At 44.1% G+C, this 24,711-nt stretch overlaps 2 protein-coding genes and 1 long non-coding RNA gene across 6 annotated transcripts in view; all 3 read left to right on the top strand.

The window, feature by feature from the left end:
* The window catches only part of FAT1 (FAT atypical cadherin 1), a 118,719-nt gene extending 117,171 nt beyond the window's left edge, over positions 1–1,548 (top strand). For all 4 annotated transcript variants that reach the window (XM_079989956.1, XM_079989954.1, XM_079989957.1 and 1 more), the window contains one exon: positions 27–1,548. In XM_079989956.1, the coding sequence (XP_079846082.1) occupies positions 27–652 (626 nt within the window). In that variant the 3' untranslated portion in view covers positions 653–1,548. The remainder of the gene's footprint in view (positions 1–26) is intronic.
* Positions 1,549–11,683: 10,135 nt separating this feature from the next.
* On the top strand, positions 11,684–14,262 carry LOC307224145. The gene is made up of 3 exons (XR_013842442.1): positions 11,684–11,755; positions 12,149–12,434; positions 13,438–14,262. It is a non-coding gene; the product is annotated as an uncharacterized lncRNA (long non-coding RNA).
* Positions 14,263–23,957: 9,695 nt separating this feature from the next.
* MTNR1A (melatonin receptor 1A) overlaps positions 23,958–24,711 on the top strand; it is a 70,778-nt gene continuing 70,024 nt past the window's right edge. Inside the window, exon 1 of the mRNA XM_079990065.1 lies at positions 23,958–24,109. Coding sequence (XP_079846191.1) covers positions 24,094–24,109 — 16 coding nt within the window. The 5' untranslated portion in view covers positions 23,958–24,093. The remainder of the gene's footprint in view (positions 24,110–24,711) is intronic.

Below are 24,711 nucleotides of genomic sequence, written 5' to 3'. Positions count from 1 at the left end.
AAACCCGCTTTGTTTTTGCCCTTCAGGCTATCACTGGGATACCTCTGACTGGATGCCCAATGTCCAACTGCCTGGCATACAGGAGTATCCGAATTACGAGGTGGTTGAAGAGGCGGCACCCCTGTATACAGATCCAAATTCCATTGATGCAGACTACTACCCTGGAGGTTACGACATTGAGAGTGACTTTCCACCTCCGCCGGACGACTTCCCAGTGCCTGACGACCTCCCACCGTTGCCACCCGAGTACAGTGATCAGTTTGACTCAATACAGCAATCCAGGGACATGCCTGCTATAGGTAGCTTGGGATCCTCTGCAAGGAGCAGGCAGAGGTTCAATCTCAGCCAGTACCTTCCCCATCACTATCCGCCAGACCTGTCGGAACCTCAGAACACAAACAACGGAGTCTCCGGGAATTACAGAGAACCCTTTGCTCCTTACACAGTAGGGTACAGCAGAGACTTCGAAGCGCCCCCCGTAGACAACATGTCCATGTCTGTGTACGCTTCCACAGCTTCCTGCTCCGACGTGTCGGCATGCTGTGAAATGGAGTCTGAGGCCATGCTGAGTGACTATGAGAGTGGAGACGACGGACATTTCGAAGAGGTGATCATCCCTTCGCTCGAGCCTCAGCACCAAACAGAAGTCTGACACCCTTCCTCAATTAAAAGTGCCTGGATGTTAATGAACTTAAAAAATAAAAGTATTCTAGAGAAAAATATCGGAGAGCTTATTTTTCTTGGCAGCAATGCTTGAGCCGCTTTCGTTTCAGTGAGCTAAGACTGGCATGGCTGCACTGGATCATGTAGCTCATTTCAACTTGTTAACCATTTCCTGGCCTCGTTCCCACCGCTTGACTGATCACAGGTCTCCCATTGGCTGTGCCATCCCCCCCAAAAAAGTGTTTTTTGTACTTACATTGTCTATGTTAAAAGAAATAAAGCAAAAACACATACCACTTCCTCATTTTAGCATGATAAATGTATTTATATCGTTCAAGAGCAAATCATTTTTTTTCTTATCTCTTTTTGTAAATTTTATGTACAGTTTTGATTTCGATAATTTTAACTAGATTTTGTAGATACTTTCGAAACTTGATTTCCACTGATTCTAGTGGTGTTTTTAGTGTGCCGTTAAACCAACACGCCCTGGGTCTTATAGCATTCAGCAGTTCACCGTTTTGTTTTGTTTTCCACAGAAGTGCGGCATTTCATTTATAGATTTCTATGTAATCATGAATTTCCAAGTGTACATAATTTCCAGCTGTAAAAGATTCCTGATATTTTCTGGGTGATGAACATGGAAATATCCCACCTGGGTTTCTGTACTCTAGGACAGTTACACATTTTTCCTTTCTTGAAAAGTGTGGGGGGCGGGGAGGAGGGAAGCCACTGCATACCTATTTAGAACCAAAACCACCATGGCACAGTTTTATAGTGTCTGTATATTTGTGATGCAATGGTCTTGTAAAGGTTTTTACTGAAATCTACCATTAGCCAGTCTTTCTTACTGACAATAAATTATTAATAAAATACTTTAGCTTTGTTCACCGTTATCTACTTCATATCTATTACACAGGTGTAACGTTGCAGATGCGTTGCTTAGCGCAAGCCTAGCCAGCAAAAAACAAAAACGGGGTTCCTTATACAGCCCACCAGATGGCAGCATGAGCCTGCTTAATTCATTAAAATAAAGAGTAGCACAAATGGGATGAATGGATGCAATATGTAAGGATGAGAATCACGTTTCAGATGCTTCTCTTTTATGCACTAGCTGTAGCACCGGTGTGTGTTTTACAATTATACCTCCACCCCATTCTCAGTTACTTAGACGATTGCAGAGGTATTAGTCTTCATAATTATTTCTAGAATCCTCTTATTCCTTTTGACTTCTGCTAGTGCTTTGGATTAGGTTCTCAGCCTATTTAGTGGCAATGATGCAATTCTGCTGTCGGATGAAGAATCTCATTGTCAAAATCCCAGCGAAAACATAACCGTGCTTTATCATTCACATGCCACTTAACATCTAACAGTCCAGCCCGAGATTTTCTACCCATGTAAAATAAGTGTTCCGGCCAAGGGACTGAGACATGCCAAGCATTTGCTAGGAAAACATGGGAAAATTGGCATGATCACTGCATGCTCGATACATTCATAATGCTGGTCTGCCGGATGCGCCCCTCTGTATATTTAGGAATGTATTCAAACCCCTTGTCCTGTGCAAGCATGTGATTAGCATTTCCTGAGGGGGTGTGTGGGCTTGTGGGCCCTCCTTATTGAAGGAGAAAGTGGAGGGTCTGCTGTACTTGTGTAAGCTCCATGTGTGAACATGCATTGAGCTTACACAAGTAACATGCACTGAGCTTGCACATTGAGTGCAGCAGGGCTGCCTCTGAAGACCGTCGCCTTCCAATACATGGGGAGGAGCATAGGACCAGGCGATGGGTGCATGATGGAAGGGAGCAGCAAGTGCAGCCTTACTCTTATGTAGAACCATAGAATTGTAGAAGTGGAATTGACCCCAAGGGTCATCTTGCAAAGCAGGAATCTCTTCTAAAGCATCCATGAAAGATGTGCATCCAACCTCTGCTTAGAACCCTCCAAGGAAGGAGAGTCCACCATCTCCCAATCTGTTCTGCTGTCCAACAGCTCTTAATTCCATAAAGTTCTTCCTGATGTTTACTCAGAATCTCCTTTCTTGCAACTTGAAGCCATTGTTTGAGTCCTACTCTCCAGAGCAGGAGTTTGGCACTGAACACCTGAATTGAACTATGGTCATTTTGTAAAGTGTTACAACTTTTGTAAAGTTTTACAACTTCACAAATTATTTTTCTAGGTAATACTTATAATATATCATCTCTGATGACTTCTTTAAAAAAAAAGAAAAAAAGGACAAAATGCCCAGAACTATCCTATACCACCAAGGTGGCTAACATGTACTTCCCACACACACAAAGCACTGTGCAGTTAATTTTTGCTCAATAGAATTAATTTTGATGGTACAAGTCAAGTTGAACCTTCAAGAGGAGATCTATTGCTCAACAACAACAACGAAATCCAGGCTCTACCCAGGCTTCCTCAACCTCGGCCCTCCAGATGTTTTTGGCCTACAACTCCCATGATCCCTAGCTAGCAGGACCAATGGTCAGGGATGATGGGAATTGTAGTCTCAAAACATCTGGAGGGCCGAGGTTGAGGAAGCCTGCTCTACCTCTTACGTCAACCCCAGCCAAAGAGCCCTGATTTGGGCTCTTTGGCTGGGATTCCTGCAAGTGATGCCCTCGCTCCAAAGGGTTTGTCTGCCTCAAGCAACAGCCTCTCCAACCTCTTGTATATGGAGAGCTTCCAAGAGCTGTTTGTGATATGGCTAAGAGTCTGCTGCAAACACTACCTGATGTTATGTTCTAAGGCGAGATTCTGCTATGGAGCTCTGAAACACGTTGTTGAGCCACAATCCAACATTGCGCTAAGCGTAGTTCAAGCCCATTGAAATCAGTGGGGCTGAAGCATGTTTCACTCTGTGTTGGGATTGTGACCTTGGAAGTTTGTCTTTGCAAGTATTTAATGTAATCGTCACTCTTGACATGGAGCAACCTGAATTTTACATTGGGTATGCTTAACCAAAACAGTTCCCCAGAAAAGGTTTAACTGAAGTGCATAATGCTTCCACTCTGAACGGACACAATGTACCAGGAGGTTTCAACAAAATAAAATAAATACTTACAGTGTGGTATTGTTTTGCAGTAAAGGGAATAGAAGTTTTCTATTTAATTCAAAGAGGGTAATATGATGTGAAGTTTATTATCATTTAGCAGAATCTCTGGCATCATCTGTGAGCAAGTTTGATTATTCACTTAGATGAAGTCCGGTGATTCAATTATTTACACACACAAATGCTTGTAGTTTTTTTCCTATGCTGACTTAATTTTTTTCCTCTGCTTTTATTTTTCTGTCTTGACATTCTGATACTTATTTGTTTTTAAAATGACAGTAATGGGAGTCCCTTAGAAAGAGAAGAGGTGCAGGTTGTCATTTCCAGCATTTGTTTAACACTCTTATCTGCCTGTTGTGTCTGATAACTTGCTCTGTGGCAGAAACCACTGAACCAAATTCAAAACAGTCTGCGAGAAGTGGAATCTAAGCTTCTTTTGATTAGTAGCTTGTTCCAGAGAGAGTCTGTCCCACATGAGAAAACATTTGGAGGGAAGTAATTATAACTACCTTTTCAAGCCAATGCTATAATACTTTGATATATAACTTAACTTTGATGAGGCTTATTATTTACAATCAACAAAAGAATTAACTATCACAACAGCCTTGCAAGTAATTCTTTTCTGCTAACCCACAAACACTGTTCGTTTTCACTTAACTGTGTGCCCAGACATTATCTATGTTACAGTCTTAGCTCCACAGTAATGCTGAAATTTTGGCCATTCTCCATCAATTAAAGTGAAAAGGAGATTGCATTTTACAATTCTCAAAGGGCAGAGAACATTACAGTGAAATCCCAGCGAGTTAGGTGCAGGTTATTTGTTGCATTTAACTTTCCTTTCATGGGGTGTTTGTGAGTGCCTCTTTTTCTTTGCTACTATAAACCGTCTCTCTCTAACTCTGCAGACTCCTCAGGTGGTTCTGTGTGCCCAGGAGGTGGTGCCACAAGGCAGTGGCTCCCAAGCTTTACTCCCCATGGACCACTTGAAAACTGCTGACGGTCTGGGTGGACCACCTAAATGATTGTTCTGCCCCTTGTGGCCATTGTAATGTGCTGTGCTAGATGCCATATGGCTTTTTTTAACCATATCTTTCTTGCTTCTTATATATTGCATTTTATTGTATTGCAATCTGAACTCTATAGAATTAACATCAGAATACAGGTGTGGCGTTTGCCCGTTCTTTTGAAAATGTTTGTACGGGGGAGAGATTGAGTTAATAGGTAGACCAATAGAAAAGCCAGAGGCAGAGCCTACCTGTTTATAAAAGGGCTTAGCCCCAGGTTTAGACGGTTGGTTGGGAAGAAGCAGTTAGGAAAAGCAGTTGGGGAAGCAATTGACAGACAGATGGAAAGAGAGAGACAGTTAGTGCAGTTGGTTCTTTTGTGAGGGGAGGTAGAAGAGTTAGAGATAGAATAAAATAAGACTAAGAGGGTAAAGGGTAACAGCGTTTCAAATGCATTTAAAGTTTAATTTGTGTTTACAATAAACTACAATCTTCATTGTTAACTTGAGAACCTGACTGAGACTAAGTGATTTACCGGGGAGAACCTGGTTGGTGGCAGCGGATTAGTGGTGTATGGGTCAATAGTCCGTGAGACGACCAGGGGCTCCTTATGAATGCCACAAAAGACAACTCCCATTTTGTGCATGTTCGATGCATACATGGGGGGGGGATGCAATGGGAGCGGTGCAGGCTCATGCATGCTCTGCCAATGCGCACGATGACCCAGAATGTAACTCCCACGTAAGCTCCCCTGTAAAAAAATACAACACAAGAAATAGAAGAAGCAATAAAGATACAATTACAAGTAAAGGTAAAGGGACCCCTGACCATTAGGTCCAGTCGTGGCCGACTCTGGGGTTGCGGCGATCATCTTGCTTTATTGGCCGAGGGAGTAGGCGTACAGCTTTTGGGTCATGTGGCCAGCATGACTAAGCCGCTTCTGGCGAAACCAGAGCAGCACACGGAAACGCCGTTTACCTTCCCGCCGGAGCGGTACCTATTTATCTACTTGCACTTTGACGTGCTTTCGAACTGCTAGGTTGGCAGGAGCAGGGACTGAGCAACGGTAGCTCACCCTGTCGCGGGGATTCAAACTGCCGACCTTCTGATCGGCAAGTCCTAGGCTCTGTGGTTTAACCCACAGTGCCACCCGCGTCCACAATTACAAATAGGTGTGACTAATGAATGGATGTGCTGCCTCCTGTCCTCAGTGGCAAATCCACAAGCATGCAACAGATGAATGAAGTTTGTGGGGCACTGGTTGTCCACAGTTTGGGACCCAGGGGTATCAATTTGAATAAAATATTGAGGGGCAGGTAATTCTCACTCCACATAACTGATCACAAGATGTGGCGCACGCACACCATTTGAATGGCAATGCCAATCAACTCTGGGGGCCCTGGCACCAGCAAATATTTTATTATGGAGGGCCAAAGGGACCTTGGCCCCTAGGAGTTGGTTCCAATGTTGGGAGCCCCTGTCACCAGATAACTCTTCACCTGAAGCTTGTGGGCAGCTGGAGGGTTCATAATGAATGCTGGAGAAATTGAAGGGGGGGGAAGGAGAGAAAGACTCTTGACCACCCTTACAATGATAAGCTCAAAACCACACAAACATCCAAATTCTCAAGCGCTCTGTGGACAAGGATAAAAATCTGAAACTTATGAGAAATTGGAGGACCAGACTCAGCGCTAATACTGGCAGCCTGATACCAGATGAAGAAACACAGTCTTCCAGTTTGCAGAAGCTTCCCCACCTGGGCAGCTAGTAGCGATTCTTTCCTGACACAAGTAACCCAGAGACTAGCATGTCATAAACTGTGTGTTGAAACACTTGTTTCCTGGAGGCTTTCAGCTTGTTTGAGGCAGATACAGGACTCATTGTGAACCTGAGCACCATTGCTAGCCAAGGATGATGGACACAGTAGAAGTGTTCTGTGTTTCATTTGTGATTTCTAATGTAGGGAGACGATGCTGTAGTTGGGGGATTTAAAAGGTAAAGGGGCCCCTGACCGTTAGGTCCAGTCGCGGATGATTCTGGGGTTGTGGCACTCATCTTGCTTTACTGGCCAGGCCCAGGAGGGATTTGGCTTGAAGCAAATCTGACTGGCTGGATGCCAATCTGGTTTAGCTTTGTAGGTGTGTGGGGCATGGGGAAAAGGGGGTTTGAGGGATTGTACCTCAAAGGTTGGTGGAGCTCTAAGGAGTCACCAGAGAAAACGCTGGAAGCCTGTGTGCATAAAAAAGCAACTGGCCTTTCTCTAAGCTACTGTTGGCATTTGACCGAAGGAAGCGAAATGTTAGTGTTATGGGATGCAGTCCAGAGGCATTTTCCTACTGATGGAACCACTCTGAGGGCTTGAAATACCACTCTTTGAAAAGTATGTTCCATCAGAAGAAGCTTTTGTACTGGACATCAGTGGATAACAGGTGATCATTGCCTTGCTTCTTGAGGTGTGAACCCCTCCATCATAGGCTCTGGTTGTATATATGGTTTATAAACACATTCTCGGCTGTGCCTCATTTCCAAAGGAAACACAAACTTCAGGAAAGTGACTGGAAACTCTGGAATCTTACACCATGGAGATTGTTTTGGTGTGTGCAATATACCTTGTGGTTGGAATTAAAGCTTACTTGCATACTGCATTATGTATGTATACAGCTATTTAAACAGCTTTTTACCTTAACTCTGCTTTTTGCATAAAAACAACACCTGACAATACATGAGACTCAAAAAGAAGAGTTGGATCCAGTCTAAGTAAATGAGTTTTGACTCCTAAGTCATTCCTCTAAGATTGCAGGAGATGATAGTTCATTGGCTTATGTTATTTTCTTGACTCAAGAAAAAAGGGGTTGATGCTAATTTAATTTTACTCTGGAGACAGGAGACATATTGGAAGAGAAAAATAAGGCAAGAATCTCTATTTGCCAAGAGACACATTGTCTGAATACCAGTCAGTTTGCTTTCTCTTGGTGTGAATTGAATATAATTTATGTTTACAACTTTTGGTTTTGTATTCACCAGATCGTCTCTTTTATATCTCATGCAGACATCAAGCTAGGTATTTTCTCTTCCCACTCCCTGCCATCAGGCTGGGAAATATTCACATTTTATTACCATCTTCATTATAAGTTTAGATTCCACTGGACTGAGATTTGCCTTGCGCTTCAGTGACACCATCTTTTCTGGGCTGCTGATCCCAAATCATTTCTAAAATAACCAAATTGTGCAACTAAAACATGAATTGCCTGTTCAATGGAAGTAAACAGAACAAGCACAGGCACCGCCAATAATTCATGCAAATGTGAATTTGTCAGAGGCTGATCACATGGAGGAGAAAATAGCTAGCTGGTGACCAAATCAGCTGAATCAAATTAAGCCTCCACCCCTCCTTGTTTTTTTAAAAGGGGCACATTTGATAATTGTATATTGCTTGATAACCGTAGAAACGTTACCCCATCTTTGTGTCTGTGTGTGTGTGTGTGTGTGTGTGTGTGCGTTCCTGAAATAATTCAGGGCACAGCCCTAAATAAATAAAAGAACTCCTATTTCCTTGCCTCTGGCCAAATTTGAGTTCACATGTTTTACATGCTTTTGGTTATGAAGGGTATCCATTCATATTAAAATGAAAATTCAGCCCTTCTCTTGTTGGCTTAGCAAAAACTGTTGTTTGCCAGCTTTATTCCCTGTTCCTGTGACATCCCAGAACGCTGTTATTTGTCTAGTGGTGAAGAAAACTTATAAATCAATAACCCTGACAGTACACAGGGTGAAACTCTTTTCCTTAATATGTCCTGAACAGTGGTGCATAGTATGGTGTATATTTTTTCTTCTCTCTTTTTCTTCTGCAGCAAGTGTATTCAAGAATAGCTCATATACCAACTCAGTCATCTGCAGCGGTAGGATCTGTAGGATATTGTGCAGAACTTTTCTGCTCTCCAGACAGACTAATACATTTATACTTGAAAGCAAGCAACAAGGCGTTGGAACTTATGAATAGCCTTAGAGTGTGCTCCTGCTTCTCACCAACCAATTTCATTTTTCTGTAATTCAAGCCACTGGACAATGAACGTAGTAATTGCTAGGAAATTGGGCTGGTAAATTTGCACAGAAGGGTTTGTAATAATTCCTGCTTGCACAAAGGTTAAAGCATTTTGATCACAGCTTATGACTGGAACATTAATGTGCTTTTGAGTCTGTAACAGCAAAGGGGGCCTGTAGGTATTTGAAAGGTAGGCATCAACTAAAGCTTAACCATCCTGTTTATACTGGGGTATAATATGATTTCTTGAACTAGGGTTGCTTTGTCGTGATTTCTGCACCATGGTGGGAAAATTACTTCACTCGAGTTCGTATATCATCATTACCTGCCTGATTCCCAGAGGCTGATAAATGGAAGCACCAAAGAGCAATGAATGAAAATGAAGGGGCTGAAGGGGGGGGGTCTCTCTGTGTGTGCCTCCTTCTCATAAATAAATCATGTTCATTTCCTTGGAGAACTTCATTTTTCCTACTCTCAGTCTCCTAGCACACACAAACTGGATGATGTCTGTTTAATAGGGAATCTCAAGTCTGAGGCCCAAATGCATACCTTCCAACATTTCTCCCATGAAAATGGGGATGTACTATTCAATGGTGGCAATGATAATTTTATTATTCATACCCCACCCATTTGACTGGGTTGCCCCGGCCACTCTGGGTGACTTCCAACATATATCAAAACATAATAAAACATTAAAAACTTCCCTATTTACGGTTGTCTTCAGATGGTTGTATAGTGACTTATCTCTTTGGCTTGGTGTCCGGTGTGGAGAGTCCTTTCCTCTCCCAGTAACTTCATAGGCAAGAATCACAAGCAGTTTGTATTTGATAGCCTTTTCCATTCAGTCATCTGGTTGCAAAGCAAGAATCTATATCTCTCCACAAAGAGAGGTGTTGGCTACTCTGAACCCTTCCACTTCCCTCCCCAGCAACATCCAAGGTGCCAACAGGAAGTTCCAGCCCTCTGCATTCTCTGTTCTTTAATATGGCTGGACCTGCGAGTCTGAGGGGGGGGGATGGCTCAGGCTCTCTAGGGGGGACTCTGCTAGCTGTTTCCTCCCTTCTCCCTCTTTTCCAGTATCTCATAGCTAGATAACTCCTGCGGAGGCTGTACAGCATTCTCCTCTCTCTCTCCTACTGAAACTGCTTGTAAGAGGGTTAGGCAAATTGTCCACCTCCTCCTCCTCTTCAGAGAGAAGCTGATCTGGCTGAGGATACACTTCCTAATCCTCCTGTTCAGACCATTCCCTGACACTTAGGGATCATATAACCCTCCAACATTTCTCTGATAAAGATAAAGGTAAAGAGACCCCTGACCGTTAAGTCCAGTCATGGATGACTCTGAGGCTGTGGCGCTCATCTCACTTTATTGGCCGAGGGAGCCGGCGTACAGCTTCTGGGTCATGTGGCCAGCATGACTAAGCCGCTTCTGGCGAACCAGAGCAGTGCACGGAAACACCGTTTACCTTCCCGCTGGAGCGGTACCTATTTATCTACTTGCACTTTGATGTGCTTTCGAACTGCTAGGTAGACAACAGCTTTTGTGAATCTGGGACTGACCCTGGAAAACAGGAACAGTTTCAGACTTCGAAAGTCTGCAAATACAGCCCTCTAGGACTCTCTATCCAGCCCTTGGGATTCTGTCAGGACACGTAACCCACTCCAGCCTTCACTGACTGACCCCTCCTCTGTGTCTTCTTCAAGTGCTGTTGACTGGCTGGAATGTGTCCACTTGAACTGTGATATTGCCCCTGACTTGCCTGGATGGAGGATGTTGAGAGGGATTAAGCATGGCTGAATGTAGCCTTCTGAGGTCGAGCTCCTGGTCTCACACCCTGGAGCAGGAGCATTCCTACCCACCCTCCATGTCTCTTCCCCACCTCTGCTCTCTCTGCACTGGGAGTCAAGGAGGTTCCACATTCCCTTCACAAGCAAGGCTTTGGTTGTGGCTACCTGGTTGATGAGCCAATAGTAAAGGCTTGTCTCAAAGATTAAGCCATGTAAGTCTAAGTACACATGGGTGTTACAGTTATATTAAAGCAGTTACAGTTCCTTTAGTTGTTCCAACCATTACTTGGATAAGTGACCATGGTGCTGCTACTTAATTTACATGGGGAAAACCTGTCCATCTTTGCTTTTATTCACAGCTTCACAAGTTAAAAACCCTCACTAGCAGGAAATAAAATTGGTTTCTGAGTAAGCAAACCACTTCCCTACTTTGAAAAGGGTTTTTTGTTTTTGTTTTTGAAAAACACCCCATGTTCCTCTGCACTAGAATTATTTTCATCATTTAATAGGAGAAATCAAATAAGGAGCCAACTGCTTATGTGTTTGTTTGCTTATTTGCATCTTCCTTTGATGCAAGCATTTCAAAGCATTCAAGTAGGAGTTTAGTTTATCCCCTTCCTTTGTTAATGGCTCTAGTTGCCTCTCTTTTCCTTTCAGAACAAACAGGTACAATTTTATTATTCTTTTGCTAAATTTCTGTCAGCTGATGGGAGATTTATAGTAAATGTAAAACCAGATGTTCACTTGGGCCTTGGTTTCAGGCAAGGTTTGTATTCTTTTAACAAATGGGTGATATGCAGAAATTTAACCCTGAAGCTTTCCCAGTAATGGAGTAATGCGCCAATGGTGAAAGCTTGGCAGTCTACCTGTTATTCATTTATTTAAAGTTTTATATCCACAGTGTGGTTTATGATAGAACTGTGATACAATAGTTTGTTCAACCTGTGCTTTAATGAGTATTGTGGAATGTATTCTGCCATTTGTATTGTTGTGTGCACTGCAATGTATCTGATGGGGGAAGTCTTCCGTCTGGTCAGGTGAAAGTTGGTTTAACTGTCACTGGAGAACTTTAACTGGCACAGATGAGGAGGGGTTGGAGACAGAATTCTCAGTATGCAAATGAAGGATGTGCACATTCTGATTGGTGGGTACAGGTTTAGAATTTTCAGTTATACCATTTGATTGGCTGGGGCTGGACTAGAGGTGTCAGGTAAAAGGTAAAGGTAAAGGTACCCCTGCCCGTACGGGCCAGTCTTGACAGACTCTGGGGTTGTGCGCCCATCTCACTTAAGAGGCCAGGGGCCAGCGCTGTCCGGAGACACTTCCGGGTCACGTGGCCAGCGTGACATCGCTGCTCTGGCCAGAGCCAGAGCCAGAGCCAGAGCCGCACACGGAAACGCCGTTTACCTTCCCACTGGTAAGCGGTCCCTATTTATCTACTTGCACCCGGAGGTGCTTTCGAACTGCTAGGTTGGCAGGCGCTGGGACCGAGCAGCGGGAGCGCACCCCGCCGCAGGGATTCGAACCGCCGACCTTTCGATCGGCAAGCCCTAGGCGCTGAGGCTTTAACCCACAGCGCCACCTGCGTCCCGTCAGGTGTCAGGAGAAGTGTATATATAGGTGAGTACTAGTCAATTTGGGTTAGTCTGTAGTGGCCAGAAGGAGGCAGCAGAGGAAGAAGGAAGAAAACCTGGAAGGAAGCCAGAGTTGCTTTGTTGTTTGAAGACTTGCCAGGGTAGCTGAATCACTTGGTTTAGGATGAAGAGATGAGGGGAAGAATCACAGAGAGAGAGAAATTGAGAGGCAGTTTGGAATACCAAGCTCTGGTGTCTGGTAGGAGACCCAAAGGAAGATTACACAACAGCAAAATCAGAGCTGTGCTTCAGAAGGTGAGTAGAGGCAAAAGAAGCCTCAAAAAAAGCCAGGCGTAACTGGGGTGCAGTAACTACTACACCAATATGGCAAAAGAGTTTTAATAATGTATCTAAGTGTTTCTTCAAAGTTGTCTTGGTGTACTGAAATAAGCTTTTGGTATTTAAAGCAACAGTAACAAGTTAACAAAGTGCACACCCAATTCAAGAGACTCCTATTTCAAGTACTCCCATAAGCTTATACAATACATAATCACGAAATAAATCCATGTAAAAAAAATTGTTGCTTATATCTGACCTTTTAGCACGGTTTTAGTTTACAGTTACCAGGGTTTGGGGTTAGTTAAGGGTGCAAAGTGTATAAATGATATTAAATGGTGGCAGTGGTGTTGATTTAGGAAAACTACTGGAGAGGAGGTTGGGGAAAATATCTCCTTCCATCCACAATCCAGGCACTCTTGGAGGAAACTGATTTTCTAGATCCACTTCAATCTGAGTTTAGGGTCAGTTTTGACAAAGAAACTGCTTTGTTCTCCCTGTATGACGACATCTGTCAGGAGAGAGACAGGGGAAATGTGTTGATGTTATTTCTCTGCAACCTCTCAGTGACTTTCAATACCATCAACCCTGGTATGCTTCTGGAGTGGTTGTCTCAGTTGGAGGTGGGTGGCACTGCTTTGTGGTGGTCCCAGTCCTACTTGGATGGTTGTTCCATCCAACCTTGCCTGGTTCTGCCAGCAGAAGAGACCTACTGAAGAGTGTCCTTATGTGGCTGGAAGCTACCACTGACAGCATCCAGCAGTGGCCAATGTAATGCTTCCCCCACCCCCCCAAAAAAAACCCCAAACCCAAGATGTTTCAGGAGCAGGGATGGTGTGTGGTTGAGTCAGCACTGCATCCACTCCTGAGCTAGCACTGTTCCATCACTTGTTGGGTAATGGCATCTTTGCTGAACTAGCCAGGGAGCTGGCATTCTGAGAGAGATTTTTTTTCTTTGCTGGCATGATTAGTGGAGCTGTAGATTTGGTTCCAGCTACACCATTCCATCAAGCCCTGCTGCTGTCAGCCAGGAGCTAGGATTGCAGCATAAAACACCAATCCTGAAGAAGGCAGCAGTGGAGAGAACTGAATATGGCTGAACTCATCTCATCTAACACCTGCTAGTTAAGGTAAATCAGCACTCTTGCACTCCTCTGTCTTTTTCTGTTTATTTTCCTCCCCTCTTTTCCATTTTACATTTTCCCTCTGCAATAAATTCTCGAGGTAGCATGACCAGCTCTGGGTGATTTAAACCTTGTCACTCCCTGTCAGAAACAACTGTGAATTCAGAGATTTTATGTAAATGGTTAATTATATTCAGAAGCAAGGGCACTTTCTATTGTAGTGGGATTCATGTGGCCACTTATTCATTGAAAAAGAAATAAATTAAAGATGAGGCATGATGGAAACAAAACTGGAATTTTATTAACAAGCACTCTTTGAGGGATAAAGCTTAATAGTTACACTAAAAAAGGCAGAATACTTATTTTTAGTCAAAACACTGTTACAGATTCAGCTAAGAACTCTACTTAAAACTTTCCTCTATAAGACTGTTTTTATTAAATCCTATTTCTCCTAGAATGGCTATCAGGTTCACCCTGACAGTAAAATGTCTCTAGCCCCTTTTTGGGATTTCTTCATTTCCCTATGGAAATTAAACCAGTTTGTCCTTCCTAACAATCCCTTAATCATCCAGCTACTTCCCTAGCCAGGCCCTATTTGTCAATTAAATGGTCAGATTCTACCTTTTCACGCTCCACTCCCTCCTGATTGGTGGTTGTTATGTCATCTTGATTACTCCATCCTGCCAGGAGGATGACCAAAGGTCTGTCCATCACACCCTTGCCATTAGCATATTATTCTCCCGTGTTTGAAAGGCTCTGCTTTCCTTGCATCCATGTCTTCCCCACTCCATCCATGGCACAACCCCTTTGGAGTTCTGCTGACACCAGAATTCCAACTTTGGTAGGGCAAGGGCTGCAGATGTTTTCAAGGATATCACTTATCCTAACACAGCCCATCAAAGTGACAGATACTCTGCAAGACATATGATAACAACCTGGTGGAAAAGTGTCAGGAAATGACTTTCACCCTCCACCTCTCCTTATGCCGTGTGGGAGTGATGAGAACTGGAACAGATAAAAGGGCCATTTTCTTGCAGAACAAAAAGCGTTCACGTTTTGTCATCTTGTCCAGACACATGCAAGCAACACACAGAGCTTCCTTTGACGTCACAGTCATTTGGGCTTGGGGTAAGATGACCCAGAAGCTCAATAGCACACAACTATTGAAAGGATAGGTAGGAAGCCGGTTCTGTTTTGCAGCTGGTCAGTCAGTTCTGCAAACTGGGAGAAGGGATGAGTTTGGATGCTGGAGGAAGGCTACATGCAAGAGATTCAATGTTCCCTATCTCCTAACCATGGTTTAAGAATTAAAAAGAGGCTCCTGAAGCTTCACACAGGCTTGGCATGACAATTCAGTATCCTCAGGCAGCTACCTACCCACTGGATGCTCACCAATGATGTCTGCTAGGGCCTAGCATATTGATTAATAATAATAATTATTATTTATTAAAGCTTTTTCATAATACAATAAGATAAAAAACTAATATAAGTAAAAACAAAAACAGAGAAAGAAAACAGAAAACAGAAAATAAAAGGGGGGGGAGTAGAAAAAATTAAAAGGACTTCCAATTTTCTGTCTGTCATTTACATAAAATAAATTATTCTGCTTTCTGTTAAGCAATAATTCCACAATCTTCAGACCCAAATGTCTGCAATACAATTTGCTTTTCATGCAAAAAGTCCAAATGACCAGATGATTAATGGGAAGGTACACAGCTCAGGATGAACACACAATGTCACATAACAGCCCTTCAAACACATGAGAATAAATGCTCAATAAAGACCATAGTCTAACCTCTGCATAAGCTTTGTGTGAGCAAATCAGGATAAATGCTCCATAAAAGGTCATCTGGAGAAGCCCTTTATCTCTTTCTGTGGGCCAATTCACACTGTACATTTAAAACACATTCGTTGTTCAATTAAAGCGGACTGCTTCTCCCAAAGAATCCTGGGAACTGCAGCTTGTTAAGGATGCTGTGAATTGCAGCTGTGGTGGGAAACTACAGTTTCCAGCATTCTTTGGGGGAAGCCATGAACATTAAATGTCCATTGAATGTGCTTTAAATGTATTATGCACATCTGCACTCATTCTATCTTTATACATATACACCCATATAGACAGACACATATCTGTAAATGTATATCTTTTTCCATTGATGTATACTGATAGAGTTGTCTATACGCATGTACAGAGATGATCCATTTTCACAAAGTCACAGGTGAAGCAGACAAGCGAGTCAAACTAATAATCTAATCTGCTGTGAGTGCCTCATCCTGGCAGCCAAATGTTTCTTGGGCAAAACGATGGCGCCACAGCTGTTGTTTTCCAGGCCAATTATTGCACAGTTTAGCACATTTAAAGAAATATCTTCTGAATGTTGCACGTATTGATTGTCGGGACAGACGAGGCGGCATGCCTCCCTGTTGGCAATGAAGTGACAAGCGGAGAGAAATTCTCAGCTCTCCGGAGTTTTATCAGTCTTTCAGCTAAACATTTGATTGGGATATTTACGCAGTAGGTAACGATTTAAGCAGTTCACACTGTGCATAAATACACAGCCCCAGTGACACCTCGGAGACAAGGGCAATGCCAGCGGGGGGATTTCACTGGCACGGATCTCAATCATTTAAAGGTACTGTTTTTGCCATGAAGGGCTGAGTCAATTCCTAATGGGATTTCAAGGCTTCTTGCATCTCCTAAGAAACTTCAGTGGCTCAAAAGTTCAAAGTCTTCTGCGTCACGGAGATTTGCTAGCAATTTTCAGTTGACTTTCGAAAAGCCCGCAGTTCCATAGGGTGCCATGATTAACCTTTAACTAACCTTGAACATGCCTGGTTTATGTTATTTGCTCTCTCCTTTTGTTATACTGATGGCATGGATTCGGGGCCAAAGAAGGTAATTTGTCACACAAGGCATAAGTTGTGGAATGCGCTCCACAAGTTGTGATGGCCACCAAGCTGGATGGCTTCAAAAGAGGACAAGAGAATTCAGAGAGGTTATCAATGGCTACTAGCTAATTGGTGTCCCAAACTCCTGCTCTACCTGGCAGCAAGTCAGTAAGTCAAGTCCCAAGTTCAACAGGTAAGAAACACGGTCAGAGGTAAGTCCAAAGTCCTGTAGCATCCCAGCCCAAGGTCCATCAAGATGAGCAGTTGAGCAGGCACAGAACCTCAGCTCTGCTGCCCTTTTGTACTTTTACTTTTATTATTTATTAATTGTATTTATATACTGCCCTATACCCAGAGGTCTCATACTTTGCATGCTGATTGCAGCATCTGGGCTTGATGAGTCATATGCCCCTCACCTGTTCCATGCCTACTCCAGCTGAGGAATCACACCCCTCCTCTCAGAGCTAGAGAGCTGTGGACCCATGGCTGTCTCAGCCTCCTGGAGCATCCCTTCCTCTGCTCACTATACCTCAGAGCCCACCATGTTTATAGACAGAGGTCCCTCTGACTCTGGTGATGAGTCCTGCTGCTCTGGTTCCTGGGCACTGCCATCCTCCATCACCCTGTGAGTACTTCCTTCCCCATCCCTAGCTTGCCCCAGTGTGCCCCATTCATGGCTAGGCTGCACCAATTGCCAGGACTCCTCCCTGTCACCCTGCCAGTTCATGACAATTGGCTATGTTCTGCCTCTGAATGACAGTTGCTGGAAGCATCTTCCCATTTGTTTCCAGTTGCTGTGCCATGAGTTCTTGTCAGTAGATTTACATGCATGTACATGCAGAGGCTTCAATCCAAATACACAGTACCAGACCCAAGAAAGCATCCCTGCCAGTAGGTCTACAATGTCTGTACAGTCAGGTTTCCATTGAAGCCCACACTTAGAGGGGACTCCTGTGTCACGCAAACACAGGCAGCTGTTTTACGCAGTGTCAGATTATTTGTTCGTATGTTCTAGTGTTGCCTACTCTGACTGGCAACTGCTCTCTGCTAATGCTGTATGTGCCTGATAACACCACTGGAATCTCCTAAGGTCCTGAATAATGTCAAATAGCTCTTTATTAGCATTTTTATTAGCTCTTTATTAGCATTAGCAATTAAATACAGCATGCCACAGTTTGCAAAGCAATAATGGAAAAGGAAAGAGGCAAAATGCTAAAAAGGAGGTTGAATAGAGATTGTCAGCCTTTGCAAAATCACACTATGATTACTCACGATATTAGAAGACTTGTCATTTCAAAGATCTCTGTGAAAGAAGGTCTACTCTAAATGACTGGCTGCAATGATGAGACAACTAAAATGTGACAAAATATTGAGACTGTCTGTATTCTACAGCTGCTAACTGTACGTTCCCAGCTGCTGGGACTAGGGTGTGTGTGTGTGTGTGTGTGTGTGTGTGTGTGTGTGTGTAATTACTGTATTTACTAGAATCTAATGCTCACCGTTTTTGGCCAAATTATGTTGCAAAAATTAAGGTGTGCATTAGATTCAATGGAACATTAGACTTGAGTGAATATGGTAGGTACTGCTGTCATTACAAGAAAGCCAAAAACAGCAATGATTTTAGAACAACCATGAGAGTAATAGCCTTTACTGTGATGGGAGAAAGGGCAGAGAGAGGTCAATTCTACTGCAGGGACTCCTGGCTCCCTGTTGCTCCCTGCCAGCAGAACCTAGGCTGCTTTCTGTAGGGTCTGCAGCTACTTTTCCCATGAAGAGTCAATGACAGTGAAATGACCTCAAATAAGAGGAAATTCATCTGGGGACAGACCAGGCAGCAAACATGGCCCCTAATCCTAAAGTAAGGATAACGGGGTGAGGAAGCTTTGTCTGTAGCTGAAAGGAGGGCAGTGAATGGCTATCATGTACTTGAATGGCAAAGTGTACAGCAAGGATCTTAAGCACACCAACCACAAGGAAGCAGAACCTGCCCCTTGTCTATGATGTCTATTGGGATGGGTTAGGCTTTAGTTCCAGCTCAAGGATGTCCCTGAGAGTCACAGTTTGCATTCTGACACAGAAATCAATTGGCCCCATTTACTTCTTTTCTTTCCCCATCTGTATTATCTACCCATCTGTTCTGGTGCTGGTGACACATGCTAGTTACAGCTCACCTGGTCTACTGCAGTACCCTCTGCATGGGGCTGGCCATATTGACTTGGGATCAGATGGTCTGGAAAACTGTCTTCTTCCACATGAAGGCTTAAGAGCTCCAGGGGAAGTATTGTTGCTGTCCTGCAGGCATATAATGTGTTTAGGCAGGTAAAGCACAATCTGGTACCCAGAGCTGAAGTGGCGATTCACCCCAAAGTGCCTCTTGGCACCTCTTTGACTCAGACACCAAAAAAGTGCCATGGACAAGTGACTACTAAAAGTGAAACTGATCTCCCTCTCTCCCTCTCTCCGACCTTGCCATGGCAGGAAAATATCAGGGTGCAGGATGAGGGGGAAGGTGGAGGGAACACCAGCATGAGAGGGCAAGCTTGTAATCAGAGGGAATGTTTGTGCTGGAACACTGCAGTCCCAGTGCTTCAGAGCACAAAAGCAAATCCCTTTTAGTTCTCCCTCACCCCAAATCAACATGGTAGGAATGGTGAGTTTTGCTGAGGAATGCTGGCTGCCACCTCTGCCCATCCCAGAGGTATGTTTTTCAAGCATGAGAAGCGGCAGAGGTGGCCTCAAACTGCCAAATGGGAAGGCCAAGCTCCAGAATGGTCATGTACATAAAGTGTGCAGGGTAATGCTGAAAGCATTAACCAGAAAGCATTGTCACAAATGTGAGATGCTCAGTAGTTGCCACTAGGACAATGGGTAAAAGAGAGAGGCTGCCATGAGGGCTCCCTCATCACAGGGGAAAAGCTGAGCCATAGGAATAGAAGCACTTCACTATTGAGCAGTCTGGCGCCCTTGGCTCATGTTTAATATTCAGCCACAGAAGTGTGCAAATAACTTTGCATTCCTCCATTATCTGAATATGAAGCCTGTATCTGGAATAGCCAAGTGATCTAGCAATGAGTTTCCTTGGGTGATTAAAGTAAGCAGTCAAACTCCAGAGTCCAATTGAGAATTCACACAGGTTGCACAGCAAATAAATAAAAGCAAAACACTCTAAATAATCTTCTCCTACATAAACTTATAGGGAAGCAATGGTAGAATGTGTTTCTTGCAAAACGCCAACTTGCAAACTTACTGCACAATGTTATTGTTAATGACATCAGGTGCACTTTTGGGTAGGAAGAAAGACCCCCAGACAGCAGTAACAGTAAATACAGAAGCACCAGACGGAGGAGAAGCCAGCCGGCATAATATCCCAAAGAGCATTTAAACCTGATTTTTTTTAAGCATCTCTATGAGCTTCAGCCGAAAAGTAATTAGAAAAATCTAATCAAATGCATTGAGCTACTCCATTAGACCAAAAGTTATCAAAAACGCCACAAACAGTTGACAGAAAACAGAGCAGAGCGAATGCTTGCGGGGAAAGTACTGTGTTAGCATGAACATTAACTCAGCAGAGAGTGACCTACTTGGATATCCTAGACACCATCTGTTCCCACAGATTTTCTGTTCTCCTAGGATAAAAGTTGGAGGATTGTTCACAATTGTACACCACCTGGCCCGATAAGAGTTGGAGAGACCACTTTTGTGGTTGCTTTCATTTGCTTTCAGAAGGCTCAGGCAAACTGAATGTGAAGCAGCAGTTAACATCTTAAAGGGGAAATCTTATGACTCAGGATGACCAGAGAGAGAGACTTGCCACTTGGGCGAGAAGCATCATTCAGAGCAGATCTGTGCAGACTGGCTGTGGTTACCTAGCAGTCAGGTTGCTTATACTCAGAGCATGATATGACAACATGAAGGATCCTCTGATTTATTCTAAGCAAAGGAGGAGGATGTTGCATGTATGACCTTAAGCAAACTACTTGAATGGCAGTTAGGAGTTGCCAGCAAAACATTAGAAACTAAACAAAAAGAGAAAATAAGTTGCAGTGTAATAAGAGGAGGGGGGAGGGGCCACCTCTCCCAGAATCTGAATAGCCTGCTTTGTCTCCTAGTCCTTGACACACGCAGGGACACACACAACCCTCCTGACAGCATTTTGGAGCTGTTGCAACTGACTGCATGTAGCTGATCTGGCTTGAGCTCAGCTGTGGCTTGGTTTTGCCTGATGTTTGAGCACGAGGCAGCACAGGCTCATTGAAAAAAGAGAGAAGCCACTACAGCAGGATCAAAAGGTCATGACCTCATCCTGATAGCATTTTGTGAATGGGGTGGCCACCATTGCACACATGCCTCTCTCCACCTGCACAGTGCCCTGGCCTCTCCACTTTCTCTTTCCTGCCATGACCTGGTCACTCTGCTCTCCCCTCCCCCAGGTTGCTCCCCTCCCCTCCCTCCTCCCCTCCCAGCAGCTCAACAGGCAGGATGAGGTCCATTTTATCTTTCACCTTTTTTTTTTTTTTACAAGGCAAAGTGATGCCCTGGCTGGGGCGCTACCCACCCACCCTCTTCACCCACAGCCCAGAGGCATTCTGGGAAAAAGCATGGCTAATGGAATGGTCTGGGAGATGCTTTAGTCCAGCAACATCTGGGCAGTCACAAGTTTCCCATCCCAGATCACTTGAAATAAGGGATTTTTTTCCAGTCTAACCAGATGGAAAACCTATTTTTTAAATTATTTTCTAGAATCTGTTATGACTGCAGGTGTCAGTATAACACTGTGAATGTACTTTGGGGTAGCCCTCATGACAACTGTAGGTGGTGCTATGGGACATTGAGAAAAAGAGGAATCCCACAGTGGGAAGTGACATGGAAAATCTCCAGTGGATTGGCTCTGAAAATCCACAACTGGGTTGATGTATTTTCAGATTCTGACAAGTGTTATAGATGTTTTGGGAGCTGTGAAGGTGTAAGAAGAATGGAGCAACAGGAATAGCTTATTCCAGTGGATGGGTGCCCACAAGGGGTCTCTTTCAATGTAAATTCAAACTGTATGTTCTTGTTTATTATGCAACCATTAAGCACCCGAGAGCTCCTCTTCTTCTCAGTCCTCTTAGCATGTCACTGTCATTAATGAGGAATCACATATCTGATCAGCTGCTTATCATTTTTAAAGCTGTGTTGGCCTTGTGGTTTTCATTCTGGGAGTTCTAGATGATCTGATTGAACAACATTGCCTCTGGTTCTCAGCATCTTGTCAGCATTACAACCATCTGAATCCCAAAGATTTAAGAACTCCAATCTGTTCTATAGTTGCTGTGCTGCCACAGATGGTCCCCCCCCCCTCTGCAAGCACTGTGTCTCGATGTGATGCACTTAATAGCAGATAGAACGGAAGGCAATGCTGATACTGAAGGCAAGTGTGCATATGCTACCCATTCACATTTTGTCACATGGATTTGCACACTCAGCCACTGGGAGAGATCATCAGGAGGTTTGGGCTGGGTGTTCATCAGTATGCGGATGATACCCAGCTCTACCTCTCTTTTAAATCAGAACCAGTGAAGGCGGTGAAGGTCCTGTGTGAGTGTCTGGAGGCGGTTGGAGGACGGATGGCGGCTAACAGATTGAGGTTGAATCCTGACAAGACAGAAGTACTGTTTTTGGGGGACAGGAGGCGGGCAGGTGTGGAGGATTCCCTGGTCCTGAATGGGGTAACTGTGCCCCTGAAGGACCAGGTGCGCAGCCTGGGAGTCATTTTGGACTCACAGCTGTCCATGGAGGCACAGGTCAAATCTGTGTCCAGGGCAGCTGTTTACCAGCTCCATCTGGTACGTAGGCTGAGACCCTATCTGCCTGTGGACTGTCTCGCCAGAGTGGTGCATGCTCTGGTTATCTCCCGCTTGGACTACTGCAATGCACTCTACGTGGGGCTACCTTTGAAGGTGACTCGGAAACTACAACTAATCCAGAATGCGGCAGCTAGACTGGTGACTGGGGGTGGCCGCCGAGACCATATAACACCGGTCTTGAAAGACCTACATTGGCTCCCAGTACGTTTCCGAGCACAATTCAAAGTGTTGGTGCTGACCTTTAAAGCCCTAAACGGCCTCGGTCCAGTATACCTGAAGGAGCGTCTCCACCCCCATCGTTCTGCCCGGACGCTGAGGTCCAGCGCCGAAGGCCTTCTGGCGGTTCCCTCATTGCGAGAAGCAAAGCTACAGGGAACCAGGCAGAGGGCCTTCTCGGTAGTGGTGCCCGCCCTGTGGAACGCCCTTCCAGCAGATGTCAAAGCGATAAACAACTACCTGACATTCAGAAGACCTCTTAAGGCAGCCCTGTTCAGGGAAGTTTTTAACGTGTGATATTTTACTGTATTTTTGGTTTCTATGGAAGCTGCCCAGAGTGGCTGGGGAGGCCCAGCCAGATGGGCGGGGTATAAATAAATTATTATTATTATTATTATTATTGTTGTTGTTGTTGTTGTTGTTGTTGTTAAAAAGGTAACATAAGTTGTACATAGCTCATGAAGTTTTATTTTGTGTGTGTTCTCGACCCTTCTATCTGCTAACATCTTCATTAAGTTGCTTGCTTTGGGGTTTACATGACCAAACAAGATCAGCCATGCAGAGATAACAGCGCACAAGCAATGCTGCAGTATCAGGTGAACACAACAAGGGCGAAGCAATGACTAATGAGCACTGATAGTTAGCCAGGGTTGAGAGCAAGGAGTTCAGGCAGCAATAGCCTTAGGACTTCTTGTGCATCAAGAGAAATGAGAGTTGAGGGTTTTCCTCATGAGAATCAAGATTGTGTTAGTGAACAAGATGTTACTAGCCAATTGAAAAATGTCACTGGCACTGCCAAGTTATTTAATAATCTTTTTGAAGCATGTTGTTGTGGTACAAAGGTAGTGAGAGGGCTGTAGCTCATGCCTAAAAGAAGATCCCAGGTTCATTCCTTGGTACGCAATGTTTTTTTCAGGGGGTACTCAAGGGTACACAGTACTGGCACCTCTTTTTTTCATTAAAAAGTGTGGCACTTAGTATAACTTCATGGTGAGTACCAGCACCTATTTTTCTAGGGAAAAAAGCACTGCTGGAACCTTCCGGTAGGGCTGAGTCTCCCTGTGAGAAACTCTGGAGAGCTACTTCCAGTCATTGCAGGCAATACTAATGGACCAATGGTGTGACTCAGGAGGGGCAGCTTCCTATGTCATATCAATAGCATATGATAAAATGATGGATTCTAGCCCAGTTCTGACTTCCAACATTTGCCCTTACTTGGGGAGAACAGATAATGGGACACAGGGCCAGATTCTGCTGACTGTGACAATCCAAAACAAAATAAAAAAAATTCCTTCCAGTAGCACCTTAAAGACCAACTAAGTTAGTACTTGGTATGAGCTTTCGTGTGCATGGACACTTCTTCAGATACAATCCACTCTGCCATTTCTTAGCCTGCATGCAACAGGTGGTGGCGGAAGACAGAACAGAAAAGGACCCACTAGGATTACTTTATCCCATCTACTACCTTTCTTTCCTTGCAGGGGAAACACCAGCTAAGGAGGACTGTGCTTCCATCCACTTGAAAATCTGAGAACTGGATGAAGTTTTCCTTCTTCTCCAGTAATGTCCTCTCCCACAGGTAGGCATTTCCCCATGTCTTTCTGAAAGCGACACATAGTTTTTCTCACATCAACCTGAGTGGCTGAGTGCCAACAGGATTGGAGCCAAGAGAGAGCCACTAAGAAACAAGAGTGAGGTACCACACACTTTGGTGACCTTTTCAATCTCACTGGTAAGCAACTGGACCAGACTGCATTTTTTTACTGGAACAGTGGCACTGCAGAAGGACATATTTAATCTTTCCCTTGCACTCCTATAGCACTCTTCTGGAAATGCTCTCTTTGGGCACTGCTACTCCAATCAAAGTCTGTGACTGCTTTAAAATGGGGAGGGGAGAGTTAGGAGACCCAATTGCAGATGCCCCAAATTGCATCTATTTTACTATTGGTAAATGTCTAGTGCTCTGTTAGACATGATTAGTCTTTAAGTGGCTTTTAAGCTGTAGTCTAGACTTTCCAGGAGTTCCATGGATCATCATTATAATAATGAAGGAAAGTGCTGAAGAATCAGAGCTTTCATTGACATTTCCATCTCATGCTGAAGAGGCAGCACCATTTCCAGTTTAATGTCAAATGAAGAGCATCTTGTCTCTTCAGTAGTACACTTGCTTGGACCACAAAT

The sequence above is a fragment of the Podarcis cretensis genome, assembly GCF_951804945.1.
Source record: "Podarcis cretensis genome assembly, chromosome: 9".
Lineage (NCBI taxonomy): Eukaryota > Metazoa > Chordata > Lepidosauria > Squamata > Lacertidae > Podarcis > Podarcis cretensis.
This window is presented reverse-complemented; position numbering and strand designations above follow the sequence as displayed.